The 16,866-nt window shown below is 35.5% G+C and overlaps 1 protein-coding gene across 2 annotated transcripts in view; it reads left to right on the plus strand.

Annotated features, from left to right (window-relative positions):
• LOC113240290 overlaps positions 1-16,866 on the plus strand; it is a 122,503-nt gene that overhangs the window by 73,316 nt on the left and 32,321 nt on the right. For both annotated transcript variants that reach the window (XM_026477554.1, XM_026477555.1), the window contains exon 3: positions 8,581-8,693. In XM_026477554.1, coding sequence (XP_026333339.1) covers positions 8,581-8,693 — 113 coding nt within the window. The remainder of the gene's footprint in view (positions 1-8,580; positions 8,694-16,866) is intronic.

Below are 16,866 nucleotides of genomic sequence, written 5' to 3' on the forward strand. Positions count from 1 at the left end.
ACAAGCATCCGGCAGCTAGATGCGAATATTCTATTTTCATACAATTGATATGAAGTCGTCGGACACAGTCGCCGTTTGCGCCGTTTATTCCAACTAGTTCTGATGTACAATTCTGTTGACAGAACTACTGGTACTTTTTCCCATAATTTGTTCCCCGTTGCCTTAACCGCAATCTGTATGCAATACAATATTCGTTTCTAGTTGCCTGTTGCTTGTATCCAACAACACACGTTAGTGGTATGCCTAGATATAAGTTATAAAAAAATTGGCTTTATTTGACATGCAAAATACATAAACTTTCAAACAATAAACAAAGAAGAAAAATAAATTCATGTAAAAAAAATGCATGTCGAGATGCATGACTCACCATCTGAGGACTATGCTAATTACATAGCCCTCGTTGTTATTTTGCCATGGCCCGTCGTAAATTGGAACACCGCAATTGAAACATAATACTAATTCAAATAATTGTAGACAATTAGGTACTAAAAATGTAAAATTTGACACAAATAAAAATTAGAGAAAGAAAATTATCAATTTGAGCAATAAATAAGTAATTTAAATTGCAGAGTACCAAACACACAAAAAAACACAGAACTGATATACAAACACAAGCTACTTCGTGAATCCTGCGTCTCGAGATTGCTTTTCATATAGCCAAAAAATATATATACGTATTTATTCTTAACAAAAATTTTTAGTTTAAAAGTGCAAAAGTGCAAAGGGCGTAATATATATTACGTCTCACAAACACTAATACAGTAGTATTGGCAGGAACTCATGTTATTTGAAATGTTCCAATTTGAAATTTCGATAGTAACAAACTTCAATTAGTTAATAACAAAAACGCAGAGGTCAACATTCACTGGTTAATAGTATAACAACCGTTTAGATGTTTGTAGATAACGCAAACAATATTGTATCCAAGCGTGCTTTTCAATATGAGTGGGCTGGGCGCAATTAACCCCTCTAATTTCTGCTATTCTAGTTCCCCGTCCCCGTTTCCTGTAACAGTTTAATTTTGGACAGAATTTTTTATTGTATGTGAATGGTTCATTGTTTTGTTTCCCATGTTTTTGAAATACAATCCCATGGGTCTTGTCAACTTATGTCTCAAATCTTTGTTATTTAAAGTTTGGATTGGCACTGCAACTGCTATGAACAGAACTTGTTTTCATAAAAAATAGGAGAGGGTCAGAGGTGAACGTGACACTACGGTTAGTCTGTTACGTTCACCTAGTGACTAATTGAAATTAATATAAGAGCATTGAATGAAATATAATAAAAGTTTGTGTATAAAATTACCTATGTATATTTAATATAAATTAACTAGGAAATGGAACTATTTTTCCGGATTTAAGTCGCGTATATTTGTTTTTTCAAACAAACCGACGTTTCGGGCCCTTTACAGGTCCCATGGTCACGGTTGACTGAGGTGGTACAGTCGTCAACCAGTTATGTCTAATATTAATGCAAACCACCCTATTTTTTCACTATAGTTATATATAGTTTATTGTGTTTGAAAAAACAAATATACGCGATTTAAATCTGGAAAAATAGTTTCATTTCCTATGTGTAACAATCGCGAAAACCTAAGAATTCGATATAAATGAACTACCTTACCTACCTACCTAAAATCTAAATATAAAAATACATTTTTTGTTTTGTATTACAAAAAGATTGAAAATTGAAAGTCACAATTTACCTTCCAATTTTCAACCGAACTTAAAAAACTTAGAGGTTCTCAATTTTTTTCTGACTTCTTTTGTTTTGAATTTTGCATAATAGGTTTGGGGTAATTATTCGAATTTCATTTCGTTGCTGTTGATTTTATTTTGTTGTTGATTGATTAAATCGATTTTTTAAATTTTATTTTACGTCACTACATCCCTAGAAACTTCAAATCTCAAACGTCACCGTACCCATGCTACTTAGACTTTTTTCCATCTCCTAAGCCATGCTATGTGAAATGAACCATAGTCTATAAAATTTCACATACACGCTTTTGTTTTTTTTAAGTAGTCCGTATTACGTTGCCGACAAGTGCAACTCGTATAGATTAGTTTATTTCATTGTTATATTATAATGTACGTATGTTAGTCCTTAAGGTATATATCATATGGGTCATGTGGCCTAAAACAAATGACAAAATAAAAAAAAATATTTATGTATGATAGATGCAGTTTTGATCAAGTGTAGCTATTATTATATCAAAGTTTAAAATATTCACTTATACCAGCTTTTGCATCATTTAAATTTAATCGAAACTTTAATGCAAGCATAAACCAATAATCTCTTATTGATTCGCCCTGACCTACTTCAGTTAGGTTGTCAATTATTTTGGAATCAGCTTTACTCCCTCGGGAACTAACTTCGTGAAGTACCTGATGACCGCATTGTAATATGATTATGTCGTCTTGAGGAAACCAAAATACTAAAGCTAATAAATACGTCAATATATCGAATTTTGTAGTAAGAACATAATATGATGAATAGGTATCGGATTACACACAGTATATCGCATATTATATCGTATGTCTTAGTAGAGCTCCTTGTGAAAGAGTTCGTCCAGGGAAATACTGCCACCTTACCAATTTCTGCCGCCAAGCAGTAATGCGAGCATTACTGCGTTCTCGATTTAAAGCGATTTGGTGCTGTGGGAAAGGTTGTGAAATTACAGGCACATGGGACTTTCCAGCTTATGTCTCAGATCTCTGCGATTTAAAGATTTTAAGCTCTGAGTGGCACTGCAACTGTTACAGATAGGCGTGTCGCTTACCTTTAGGCGAACACGGCTTCTTCGACTCGTCACATAGTATCAAAAAAAAAAATTCAAAAAAATAGCTGGTTCTCAATTCGGCTGTTTTTTTTTGGATGTTAGACAATTACTTTAAATTTGTTAAATTAATTATTTGTGAACCGATTTTGATGATTCTTTTTTTGTTGGAAAGAGTGTGAATTAGTATTGGTCTCATTTAAACTTGAAGAAAATATTCCACCTGTAAGGGTGGCAAACTAGGGGTCATCCGGTTTCGCGCACTTTTCGGTAACCGATTTCAATAAAACTTGGCAAATAGATGTTATTCCACAAAGTTTGGAGGATGGTTATTTAAATTTAAAAGACTTTCATGTGATAAGAAAACCTAAGACGTATGATCACGTGTGACTTTATTATATCAAGAGTTTGTCAAGGAAGTAATACACATAGAATGGACAATACCTCTCTCTGAAATATCGGAATTATTCTATTGTATTTTGTTCTATATTTTGATATGGAACTAGCAATTCCTTTACAATAGTAATGTATTTTAAACAAAAGTTTTATAAATTATAAGTATTACTCTAATTATTCTTTTCTACTTTGCTTAACGCATTCGAAACAATACGAATAATATATAAACACCTAGGATATCAGTACAGAGTACAAAAAAAACTGACCTCAAAAGTACATGGAATTATGTCTATTTGCTAAGTTTTATTGAAACATCCTTAAATTCGCAATACAGGACTTGACACTGGAGATAATAAAAATCGGCTCTCACTACTCAAAGAATATTCATAGAAAAACGCCTTGAATTCGAGAAATAGCAAAATCAACCATTAAAATAATTGCTCCTTAAGAAAATTTAGGCGCTATTCATAAAAATGCGTGAACAGCCACCCTAAGAGGTAGATGATTTCCTTCAAAATGAAATAGGACCACTATGGAAGTACCCCCTTTCCAACAAAAAAAGTATCATGAAAATCGGTTCACAAATACCGCAATTCTCGCTTAACATACATACAAAAAAAACATACAATCGAATTGAGAACCTCTTCCTTTTTTAAAGTCGGCTAAAAGTGATCCCTGTGACATTTCGTCATTTCTCGGATTCCGAACTGATACGAATTGGACGTAGTGCGTAAACGCTCTTACTGTTTTTATTGTTGTGTTATTTTGTTAGTGGTTTAAGTTTATGTAAGCATGTTTGTTTTTATTCTTGAATATATTTCATGTTCATGTTCCATGTGCTTATAATTTCACAAGCACACTTATCCTTAAAAACCGGAACGCAGTAATGTCAGCATTACTGCTTGGCGACAGAAATAAATAAGGTGGCAGTGTGGCAGTACTTACCTGGAGGAACTCATTCACAAGAAGCTCTACTGCTACATATTATTATAATGATTTGGTATTTAAATTAGCCTTTAGCGACGTTGGCTTAGAGCTAGAACTCTTGGGCTACATGATGTTTTAGCAAAATTTTAAAACATCAACCGCATGCAATATAAATAAAAACTTTTTTAGACCAAAACATTACCTAGACCACATTAAGTTCCAACGCAATTCACGAAAATTATATCAAGAGAAAATACATCGGCTCCAAAATAATATTAGCCGAAACTACCTTTTTGCAATACGTGAGCCTTTCGTCTCTCTTACCTCATACAGGGCCGCTGTTTGGGTAAAGGGCCCCATGATGTGGGGACCCAGGCCCTCTTACATAATTTACGTACAGTTTTTTCTTTTTATGTAAAAATGGAGGTAACCCACAATAAAGTACAAATGGCGGACTTAATGCCATAAGGCATTCTCTACCAGTCAACCATTGGGCTAAACAGAAAAAAAAACACACTAGAAAGCTAATCGATAATTTGTGTGGTATAAATAAATAACATAATATAAACGTACATAATAAACTTACATATATATATATATATATATATGTGTACCCACAGCAACTTTATACAGAGTCTTGATTTTGACAATTGTCAAACGTGCTTGCGCAACATGCGCTTGACAGATAATTTGGTCTGAGCTTTTCTTACATGGAGCGGGAGCGCGTTCCAAAGACGGATTGCATGAAGGGTAAAAGAAGTAGACAAAAAAACAGTGGGGTGAAAAGGAATAGAGAGTTTAAGGCTACGAGAAGGTCGAAATTCGCATCCCGGCAGAGCGGTTTGAAATTGAAATGAAGCATTCAGGTTACGCGACTTCTTTCAACAAGTGCGCCGCAGTCACACGTATCGGTCCGGTACTCACCAGCCTAGCAACTGCAACATCACTATAAAATAAAAATATCTTATATATGTAATTTAGTCAACAGCTATTTGCCAATATATTTAAAAGTATAGACAGTCAATCGGTTTTATTATAAAAAACAATATTTTAAATGCTACTATTTTCAATAATCTCGTATAATGTTATTTTTGTCAAAAGTTGATGAAATTGTGTAGAAATAAACGATACATCAGTGTCAAGACTAAATTCTACTCCATGCCGCTTGCGATTAGAAAGGTCCAAAGTATCAAGCTTGATGACGATGTCCCCTGGACTGTAGATACTTAATAAAACAATTCACACAATAGAAGGCCACAAAAGTGTGAGTAGAGTCGGACCTGGGTTACCCTTACGGAGGGAAAAAAATAAAAATAATGCAGCCACTTAAAGGGTCGACGAAGGGCGACTGGTATAAAAAAAAGAAAAAGCTCTACTCCGCCACCTTTGTGTCAAAATGACCCTTTTTTCAACTTCGAATTATTGTAAGTATTAAGCGATGTCGTCTTCAAAATTATTAATATAAAGTTATTATATAAACACGTTCCGGGTGAAGGTAAGCTGCTAGAAAGTTCGAGCAATTATCACAACATGGCGCGTGTGTTAAGTCGGAGAAGCGATGAAACTGATATTAGGTGAGGGAATGAGCGCAAAAATTTTAAATAAAAGTTCGCTAACCATTTTTAAAGACTCTAAACAGTTATTTTCCATGGTAATGAGAATGAACGTTGTAATTTAAAATTTGTCTAGGGATTAAAAGGTAAATGCAATCGAAGTCAATTTCTCTATTTCATCTCGTTATGATGAAGATCTCTTGCTTATCATTCACCACTACACCGTTAGGGAATTCTAGATGCTTTGAACATCCGAATTTTTGCAGGACATTGCCGACTTGATAAAAAATTATGACGCGCGTCACCTTATATTCGACAACGACGATGCGTCCTTTGTTGTCCACTGTGACAACTCGCTATAGTATATTGGCACCGAATTTGCGTACGAATTGGCCGTACTGGTTATAAATCTGAATCTGGTGCGTCGGCGATCTCTCAGTCACGATAATGTCACCAGAGGTTCTAACTACGGCAACTCTGTTTGGGTAGAGAAGTTGTCCGTCTCGTTTACCGCATTCGCCGAATTGGAATTTAAAGCGACCCTCCTTGTCGAATATCTGGATGCGGTGGTTGTTGGTGTCAGCAACGATAATGTCGTTTTGTGCATTAACTGCAACGCCACTTGGCTCTGTAAATTGACCCTCCATCACGCCAAACTCAAAGAAACAACATTTCATGAAATGTCTGTATTTTTGCTTCACAGAGTCACGTATCATGTTGACGTGAAATCGGTTTAACCTGATCAAAAAGCTGCCCATCCATGCAAAAAAAGCAAATTTTTTCTCATATTGTCATTTTTTCTCATGGACATAAAGCAAGGACTTCAAGCTATAGACAAGAACATTTACAGCAACTTCATGTTCTAAACAAAACACTATCAATATTGATAGTATTTTGTTTCAGTGTTGAATTTTGTCACATTCGCTCTGGACCTTTTGGAGGGAAAAGTTTCGTTTTTATTTTGACTTTCAATTATTTTGTGAAATCTAGTTTAAAGTGGAATAGGATAGTGCTATTGTGCCTTAATCGCAGATTAAATCGCGAAATTATACGAATCTCGAACTAGAATACCCGTAGCGGCCCGTTTTAAGGAATCCCGAGTCAATCCAAGCATGCCGCCTCAAATTGCCTATCCTCTTTGTGGCGGCCATATGTACAGAAACATAAACTTCATGTTTAGGCTGATGGCTTTGCCAAAGCCTTAATAAATAAAAAAAAAATTAATTTTGTTAAAGAATATCGGTACCGTAGTAACGTGGACCGACGTGACAGTTTATACCTATTGGGAACGAGCTAGGCAGGCAGATAATATAGAGTGTTTACCTATGATATTTATCTATAGTTGGAGACACCAGCAATCCTATCCTTCAAAACCGGAACGCAGTAATGCTCATATTACTGTTTGGCGGCAGAAGTAGGCGCGGTGTCTTTACTTCCCTGGACGAACACTTGAAGCCCCTTTTATTAACTTGAATGTTTATCTACCACGGCAATTCCTATAGATTAGATAAAATAGGCACTATCTTTCTAACTTCTGAGTCATAAAGAAACATTCATTTTGTTTATATGCCATTAAAAGGAAGTAGGCATTTCGTTTTTTGGCATCAACAACGCGTTTCTTCCAAGAACAAATTAATTATTTTTACTTGTGTAAGAACGTAAATTGGGGTGCTTCCAAGACCTAGATTGAATTTATTGCGTCTATTGCTTTTTCATTGATTAATATTGTAATGTGCGCTTATATGTATTCAGGGTACGCAATCGTTTAGAAGAAAATAAAGCTTAGGTAAGCAGTCATTTACCTGAAGAATTGTTCCACGGCAACCACAACAACAGCTTTTTAAGGCTAATGAAATTTCCACGCTTCTAATGTCGTCACTTCTCGTACAAGTCACGCCCAGTTGTACTAGTGCCATAGAAGAATAGGATGTGTCGGTGATCGGAGGACCCATCCACAAAGCTTGACAGCGCCCTATGTCACGCTCCAAAGGATGGGCCCGCTTCCCGCGGGCCATCCGCCGAGAGGTCTCAATGGTATGTACAAGCGGATGTCGGCTCTCTAAGGCGGTGGAATTAACCGCTGGGTTTTAGTGGATTTAAGGGACTACCGCCTGGGAGTCCCACGTAAACGCTCGCTGCTTCCCAAAGCCGAGTGGTATGCGTAATGCAATTCCCAGTGTTCAAAAAAGTGCTGCTGACACTGTGTAACCTACACAATATATTTTATATAATTTTTTTTTTTATCTTAGGGCGGTTAATACTGAAAATGGTGGCTCGATTTTTGTGTCCAGAGGTGTAATTAACAATGCAAATAAATGTAAAAAAAACATTATTTTAGTTTTAATAAAAAATAGAACTATTTCCACATGTTTTACTGTGATATTAAAATACTTGAAAGGACTAAATGGATTTAACGTTTAACGTTTACGTTCTGTTAGTAATTATCATTGACTTACAAATAAATGGACGACGGGTCTAATACAAAAACCACGAAAAAAATGTCCCAAGTCAACCTATTCGAAATTTAAATTGTAATGTCATCGCAGTATCGCGCTGTCAGTCGAACAAATGAAGACTAAAGCGGAGTTTGGCGCTCTGTATACGATTTTAGCGCCTTGCAAGTGCGGACACTTTTTAGCGCGGACCCGACGTCCATATAATTGTAAGTCAATGGTAATTATGGATCAATTTCGCTCAAATTGATTTCGACTGTTGTCCCACCAGAGGCGTGACGCATTTTCTGCAATATTCTTACCAAAATGTATTGATAACACTCACTTATAATGAATCAGTTAGGTACTTGGAGACGCGACATAATGCTAGTCTCGCGATTCTATATCGGAACTCGCGCAAGTCGCGCCCTGTCGTGTTAGTGGTGCATGTACTAGGTGTGATTTTCTAATCTTTTAAATGTCCTTTTCTTTTCAGAAGATAGACGCGTACAACCACAGCGGGCCGTCGCTCCAGACCTCAGCAGTCATCGGACTCTGCTCCATTGTGTTAATCGTCGGCATTCTCATCGGAGCTATTCTTGTTTGGAAGTAAGTTACTTATTTCAAATTATTTCTTTACCAAGCTGTATAATGACTCGTTCTCCTGGGGTTACCCAGGTGGCGCTTCTGATATGTTTGCGGATGCACACACTGACTGTCTTTATGCTTTGCGTAAGCGGTGAGGACACTAGCCGAGTAGACAGGCCAGTGCCTTGCAAAGGCATTTAGGAATCGGTTCTATTAAATCCTCAAACAGAACGTGTTTATTTTTTGTTTTGTTCCATTGATTTTGTTTTATTTTATAATGTATGTGTTTTGGAAATGTATGAAATAGCAATATATAGCAGTTAGACACGGCGACTAATGATGTCTAGTCGTCTACCTTTACATATACGCAGCGATGCAAACGTTCACTAACGCGAATACAATATGGAAGTTGAAATATTAATTATAAAGAAAGCACAGTTTGATAGAAACCACAGGTAGCAGAGAATTATTTTTATGCGTGACACCAAAATAATCTTGCTTTTATACAAGGGGTCTTACCACAACCTCTTAAAATAATACTATTTGAACCTTACAATGACTTTTCATACCATGATGCGCTTAAAGTAAGCTTATTGTTTTATTGGCAGCTTTGTGAATTCACACTATGACACGTCTTTGACATTAAATAATCTTAAAATTGTTACTCGGACGCAGTGGAAATAATATTATTGTCGATTTTTTTGTTTAAATATTAATTGGTAATAATTAAAAGTCATGTTTAACTGATTTATTAACATTAGTGTCTTCAATATTTTGTTATTTATTAGTATATGGGAAATAATTTCTAATTAAATAAAAAGACGAGATGTTTCGTGACTTCCCGCGCTTTCATCGATGATTTATTTTTAAAAATTATGGCAGCGACACTAACGTTTGACACTAGACGAAGCGCTTTAGCGCACTGTATCCAATTCGTATTCGTTCCTTGTGCATTAAGTCCGATTCAATTCCGAGAAAAAACGAATATCGCTTGTACACCTAGAGATAAAATGATCCATGTGACATTTCGGACCGTCATTTATCGGATAATGACGGTCCGAAAATAAAATTTTGTTCGAATATTACTGATTTGACAGTAATTGTTTCGGACGGATGTCGGACGGAGATCGAAAGTAGATCCCCTGATGCGAATCAGACGTAGTGCGTAAACGCTCTAATTCCGAATTCACAATGTAACAATCAAGGCTCAGCTTATTTTATTTCTTTTTCGTCATAAAAGTGAGGGTAGAAATTCAATACAACGTAATTGTAATAGATTTGATTATATACTTTTTTTTTGGGAGTTAAAATTTTATTTATATACATATTTGAACATAATAGTAGATAGATAGATAGATAGATAAACACACTATTGCTCACACACAAGAACAAGAATAGTACATAAACAAATTAAAACTAATGTGGCCAAAGGCGGTCTTATCGCTAAGAGCGATCTCTTCCAGACAATCTGTGAGTTAGAGGAAAGCTAATCGGAGCGGGAGACGTAGTGTGCTAATTTTACAAATATAAAAAAAAAAACAAAATAAATAAATTAAATAAAGACACATAGTAATTTGTAAAATATTTAATAAATAATGATATATTATACTTACGTAAATATATGTATATATAAATATACCTAAATAAACTTATACTTACTAATACACACGTTGCAGACTAGGGCCGTGATAAAAGATATCTACGCAATCCGGTTTTGAAAATAGGTAGCGACTTAGAATGGCGGATTTCAAATGGGAGATCGTTCCACAATTTTGCAGCATTCATCGTAAAGGTATCTTTGTAATACTCAGAGCGAGTGAAAGGAGGCTTCAGTAGGTTATCCATTTTAGACCTTAGTTCACGGTTGTGATCATCCCCGAGGAAGCGAAAACGAATAAGGTATGGCGGAATACGAGTGTCGTATCGAACATTATAAAGAAAGCTGAGAACGTGCTCCTCACGGCGCAGTTTGATAGGGAGCCACTGAAGCGTTCTCCTAAATTCGGCCACATGATCGAACTTGCGCAATCCGTATATGAATCTGATGCAAAGATTCTGTAGACGCTGGAGTTTGCTTAACAGATCCTCATTAAGGTCAATAAAACAGACATCAGCGTAATCAAGAATAGGTAAGAGCAACGTATATAACGTACAACGTACCAGTAGTTTATGTAACTGTTACAGAATGAAAGGCATTAAAAATACGAGTGAGGATAGTTACCAAGAAGTCATAATCTGATGAGGGGATCCCATGGAAATCCAAAAAATACCGATAAGCAATTTCGAAGTCAGTTTTTTTCGCAATGCAAAAATTACAATTATTTAATATCACGATGCTACCATGATATTCTTAATTTTTGTTGTGAAAATTCTTAACTACTTTGTTATTATTATTGATACAAAAATCAAACCACGTTGAGGCGACAGACGCTGGTTCGGAAATCTAAGGAATTTTTCTTTATCTTTGTTTGATCTTTGCATCAATAATAAACCAAGAACAATTATTAAAATACACCTCTAAACTGTAAACATCCGTATTAAATCAATCGTAACCATTCAGGGATTATCTGAAAACTAAAGGTGACAATGCATTTGGCTGTGACAGCTTAATCGACTTTAAAACCGTCGTCACATAGTGAGCCAATCGCCCGGGAAAGTTGATTAGAACGCTGTCACCTATTCGAGATTTAATCCCTGGTTTAGGAAGTCCCAAAGTTAAAAGAGAACGCGATAAATCATAGAATTAATTCATTGAGTAATTTTATTTAGTAAGAAATGTATACTGATACATTTTATTAACCGACTTCAAAAAAAGGAGGAGATTCTCAATTCGACTGTAAGTTTTTTTTGTATGTATGTTACACGATAACTCCGGTATTTGTGAACCGATTTTCATGATTCTTTTTTTGTTAGAAAGAGGGTACCTCTATAGTGGTCCTATTTAATTTTGAAGAAATCATCCACCTCTAAGGGTAGCCACCCTTAGAGGTATTAATGAACAACCGTTCACGCATGAAGATTCATTTTTAATGATAGCGCCTAAATTTTTTTATAAGGAATAATTATTGTATTTTGCTATTATCCAATTCAAGGCGGTTTTCTCTCTCAATATACTTTGAGTAGTGAGAACCGATTTTTATTATCTCCCTAGTGTCAATTCGCGTATAGTGGCGAACTAGGGGATGAATCCGGGTTTGCGCACTTTCCGGTAACCGATTTCAATAAAACTTGGTAATTATGTAATTGGTAATGTTTCATTGTTCCACGTACTTTTGAGGTCGGTTTTTTTTAGTACTCTGTACTGAGGTTAGGTTATATTAAATAATTTTGATACAAAAATCGAACAAAAAAATTTCCTTCATTCCGACTGAACAAGAACCAGTGACTGTTGCCTCAACGTGGCTACAATGCCCTACATATTTCTACCGCCAAGCAGTAATATAAGCATTACTGCGTTCTGGTTTTGAAAGGTAACGGCGCTGGTGAAATTACATGGCACATGAGACTTATCAGCCTATGTGTCAGAGTGACAGGCGCAGTGACAGTGCCCCTCGGATCTTTGCGATTTAAAAGCTCTGAGTGGCACTGCAACTGTTATAGACAGGTGTGTAGCTTACCATCAGGCGCACGACTTGTTCGTTCCGTTACTTGATACTATAACAAATAAAAAAATAATAGAAAATGCATATTGTTAAAATATTTTGCAAATCGTATATACACATAACTTAAATTGAAATATGTTTTTTGATAAATTAAATGTAAGTTACTTAAATAAAAAAAGAAACAATAGTTCAGAGCAGGGTGGTTTGTTTGAATATTGGACATGACTTCTTCTTCTTCTTATTGTATACAAGGCATACAAAATACACTGTATTATAAATCAGAACGTAGCCACAATTAGTTGCTATGCTCAACTGCACGTGGGATATGTTTGCCATCGGTGTGAACGGATTTGTCAATCGGCGTAGGGTAATTGCAGATTGTTGCACAGGGTGTTCTAGACGTACTAGAAATACCATTGCGGGGAGACTCCCTTCGTGCACGTGATTGATGACCAATACTATCTCAATCAGTTGTGACCTGAGACGTGTAAGGAGCCCAAAATGTTAAAGAAAAGATAATATACGCAATATGGATCCAAAAAAGGGGCAAGAAGGGTAGATAGATAAACACTTTATAGCTCACAGACAAGAACAAAAATAGTACATAAACAACTTTAAACTAATGTGGTCAAAGATTTCAATTTCCAATGTATAACAACCACAAAAACCTAAGAACTACATAGGTATATAAACTAACCTGTCGGTTACTGTCGAGTAGGCTACTAGGTGCGTCAATGACGTTACTGTAGAATGCATACAGTGAGATTTCTCGTTATATAATTAGTAGTACAGGTAGTATAGTATAATTTCGAAAATTCACAAATCAAAGTTTATTATAATTACATATATAGATTAATGTCCGAATGCCATTAACGTATTTCCACAACATATAGACTTACAATTACGCAACACTAGTAAGAAAGAGAAATCTAAACAAACAATAAAAAAATTCAAATATAACAGCTACGGTATCATCACACGTCACATGATGTATCAAAGTGACGTTTAATCATCTCCCGCCTAATTGTGGCTTTGCACAGAACAAATCAAATTTAGAATGACCTTGTATTATTGAAGAATCTCATTATTTTCTGATGAGCTGACTCTCAAAAAGACGTCAGTCAAGTAATGTCTGCCATTACCATCGCGCACGCCAATGCAATAACGACATAATTGACAGACAAAATAAAAGATTCTCTACGCTCGCGAGTTTTATTTGTGCTCGTGCTAAGTCAGCTGGCAATGCTTACAATGGCGTTTTCTATAAACTTTGAAACCGTCGCAAATGCTAACGGTAAAAACCTGTACCAATACCATCGCTATGGTTCAGCTGAACTCAGAAGGCTTATGGGTACTCACATATACCCTAAGGGTCGGTAGGGAGGGTCACTATAATCAAAACTTATGTAGAAAGGAAGGGGATGGTGTGCGCGGGAAATCCATAGGTACCATTCGTTAGTAAAATATTGAAATTATAATAGTAACTTTAAATTATTCTAGTATTATTATACATTTATATGCTTCCCGATCCAATACCTATATAAAGGTCAACGGAGTTATCCCTAATGAACTCCAGGATGCCATCCAGGGTGCTATCCGTCGAAGTATTTTTAGAATTTCCGTGAATATTACGGATGCACTGCAGAATCGGGGGAACCCTAGCAGCATTCTAAAGGCATTATTATATTGTACACGCAGAGCATTAATAGCTTTCTGCATATAGTTAACCCACATACCGCTCTATCTAAATATCTTACATAATATAATAAAATATCATAACAAATACACATAACTTAGAAATTAAATGTCAATTGACAAGCAACAGTAATCTCTCTGGGGTTACCAGAGCTCGTCATTTGAAACTTTATACCTGCGACATTACGTCTCAAAACGCATAATCTTACCACTTGCACCAATCAAGTGGCATAATTGGAAGCGTCACAATATTCATGTCATCGCGTCATGATCAGTTTGACAGTAGCTTTAGACGTTATATGTAACACATGTGATAAGTAGTTGTCAGGTGAAAATATATTGTTTTAATTAGTCGTATACAGTCGGGGCTTTAAGAGGATTTAATATTGGCTATGAATATACGACTTTTTTTGCTACGATGTTATTTAACAAACCTTCCGTGTCAAACCAAGTCATTGTAAAATCTAGAACAGCATTTTAAGAAAAAGCTGCAAAAAGATTTTTCTACTTCTTGTAATTTTTGAGGTTAATAACAAGTTAAAATATATTTACTTAAGTACTTACTACATTAGATATGAAAGACTTCTATCCAGCCATTAGAACTTAATTAAAAAGCTGTTTCTGTTGAAAAATTTATAAATCTCTTTCCTAAGATTATTGTTGTAATGAAATAACAAAACACTATACTGAACTCAGTGTTTTGGTTTGCACAAGAGAAATGTGATCGTAGGTAATCGACTATTTTTGTTTTTTTTTATAACACCAAGTGACAAGCTGGTGGTCAGCGACACGCCTATGCATAACAGTTGCAGTTGTGAGAGCTTTAAATCGTAAAGACCTTAGGGGCACTGCCACTACATGCATCACCCTGAGACGTAAGTTACAACACGTTAAACTAATTACGTTCGTAGAATCTTTTAACCTCTCCCCCGAAATGATGCAATTTTTCAGATGAATTTTGTGTGCCAAATTTGACAATGCTTATACATCATTCAATGAATTAAACTTCACAGTATGGAGCTTCGTACAGCACTCAAGGTGCTATAGTGCCTTGTTAAGGCTCTAGTCAGCATTCTGATGCCATTTCATTTCTATATAGTATTTCGCACTGTAGGCAGTTATCAGAGTCAAAATGTTCAAGACCATTGATCTGAAGCTAGACGTCCCGGGAGACACTTGTGCTCTAGTTCAGCAGAATGAGCTTTAGTAGGCTGTAAGCTAGCCCATTATATTATCGATACCTAAAATGAACACTACACCAAGTAAATTTTTGGATCTGGTCGGTTTTTATTTTGTTTTTGTTTTTTTGTTACAAAATTCTTTTTTTTTTTGTTGTTTTTTTTTCGTATTTGGTTTTTTGTTTCTTTACGATTATTTTTTCACAAAATTCAGGGAGTATAAATTAAATTTTTATTGAATTGATAATCAATTAATTTTTGTGAAAACTCTCACTCAAACTCCACTAGTTTGTTATAATTATTAATACAAAGATTGAACACTCAGAAAAATGTCTGAGTGTTTTTTCTGAGTGTTCGATCTTTGTATTAATAATCAGGGAGTATAATATTAGTAAATAAATATGGCTGTTTACTAAATAACAGAAAATTACGAAAAAATTAAGTTGACGTAGTGTTCGTTGGAGGTATCGCTATGAAAGTTTGCCTCTTTCTGTGTATTTATACCAAATTTTCTGCAATAGTCAGTTTTACTCAATTTTAACTTTTATTTAAATATTACCGTCGAAGTAAGTCAAATTTTGTCAAAAAATTTATTTTTCTAAGAAACATATCTATACAAATGCTTTCCAAGATTGTAAAATCCATATCACCGGCGGAAGCCGAACCCGGAATCCTGGTCAGTAACAACTAAATAGAACAGGCCCGGCGGCGACAGGTGAGAACAAATATCGAGGGCTTTTAACACTGGGTCCTAAAATTTATTGAGGCCCTGTATGTCACATGGTACTATAATCCGTCATTGCAGGTAGTCACGTTAGACTATATTTTGAAAAATATGTTGAAAATTTAAAAATACATAATATTATTAAACCGATGCCCTACAGTGGAACGTGTATAAGTTTGTGATAAATTAACTTTAAACAATTTTGTCCGAGTAATATCATAAATATTGATGTCGCAATTGATTTAGGTTGTGAATTTTCTAAAATAATTAATTAAGAGTAAAAAGTTGTCTACGTAGATTCGCAAAATATTGGGACCACATCCCTAAGTTTATAGGTCCAGCCGTCGGACAAAAGGGGCAAAAGTCTGCCGCCGGCTCTGCACTAAGCTATTTCGGGATAATGTGGTTACAACTCGCGTTTATTACCCATAAATCATGTAAAATGTCAATGTGTAAACAGAGCCGGAACCGAACACTTCCGCGGGACAAGCCTATAGTTCGAGATAGTGAGAGTTTGATTTATTCAGAACTTGATAAGTTAGTTTGAATTCAAATTGCGATAGGTTTGTGAACATACGTTCTTACAATAATAAATTTTAACGTTGGAGTGATTCCTATAAATCCGCCTACTAATTAATAACCTCACTTTAAAAGAGAAACCGCTACAAATAACCCTTTTAAAATTGATAACACTGCATTAACATACAAACGCGTAGTTTGAGATATCTTAATCATACAAAAAACAAATTAAACGATATAATTTTTTCATCGTCCGCACCTGATCACATTCAACCGTGACTAATAGTGCCAAAATTATACTCTTCGCCTTCCGCCGACTTGCGATTGGTTAATTCAAATATGGTGGACCAATCAGCGCTGAGGGCGGGCCGGCGCCGGCGCAAGTTCTAGCCGTTGAACGCTTCTGATATGAATATTCAAGCTCTTTGTTTGTGAATTCAATTGTTTCTGCATTGCAAAGGGAATTTTCATTTATA

This window comes from Hyposmocoma kahamanoa, unplaced genomic scaffold (genome assembly GCF_003589595.1).
Source record: "Hyposmocoma kahamanoa isolate Upper Pololo Valley unplaced genomic scaffold, ASM358959v1 129, whole genome shotgun sequence".
NCBI classification, from domain to species: Eukaryota; Metazoa; Arthropoda; class Insecta; order Lepidoptera; family Cosmopterigidae; genus Hyposmocoma; species Hyposmocoma kahamanoa.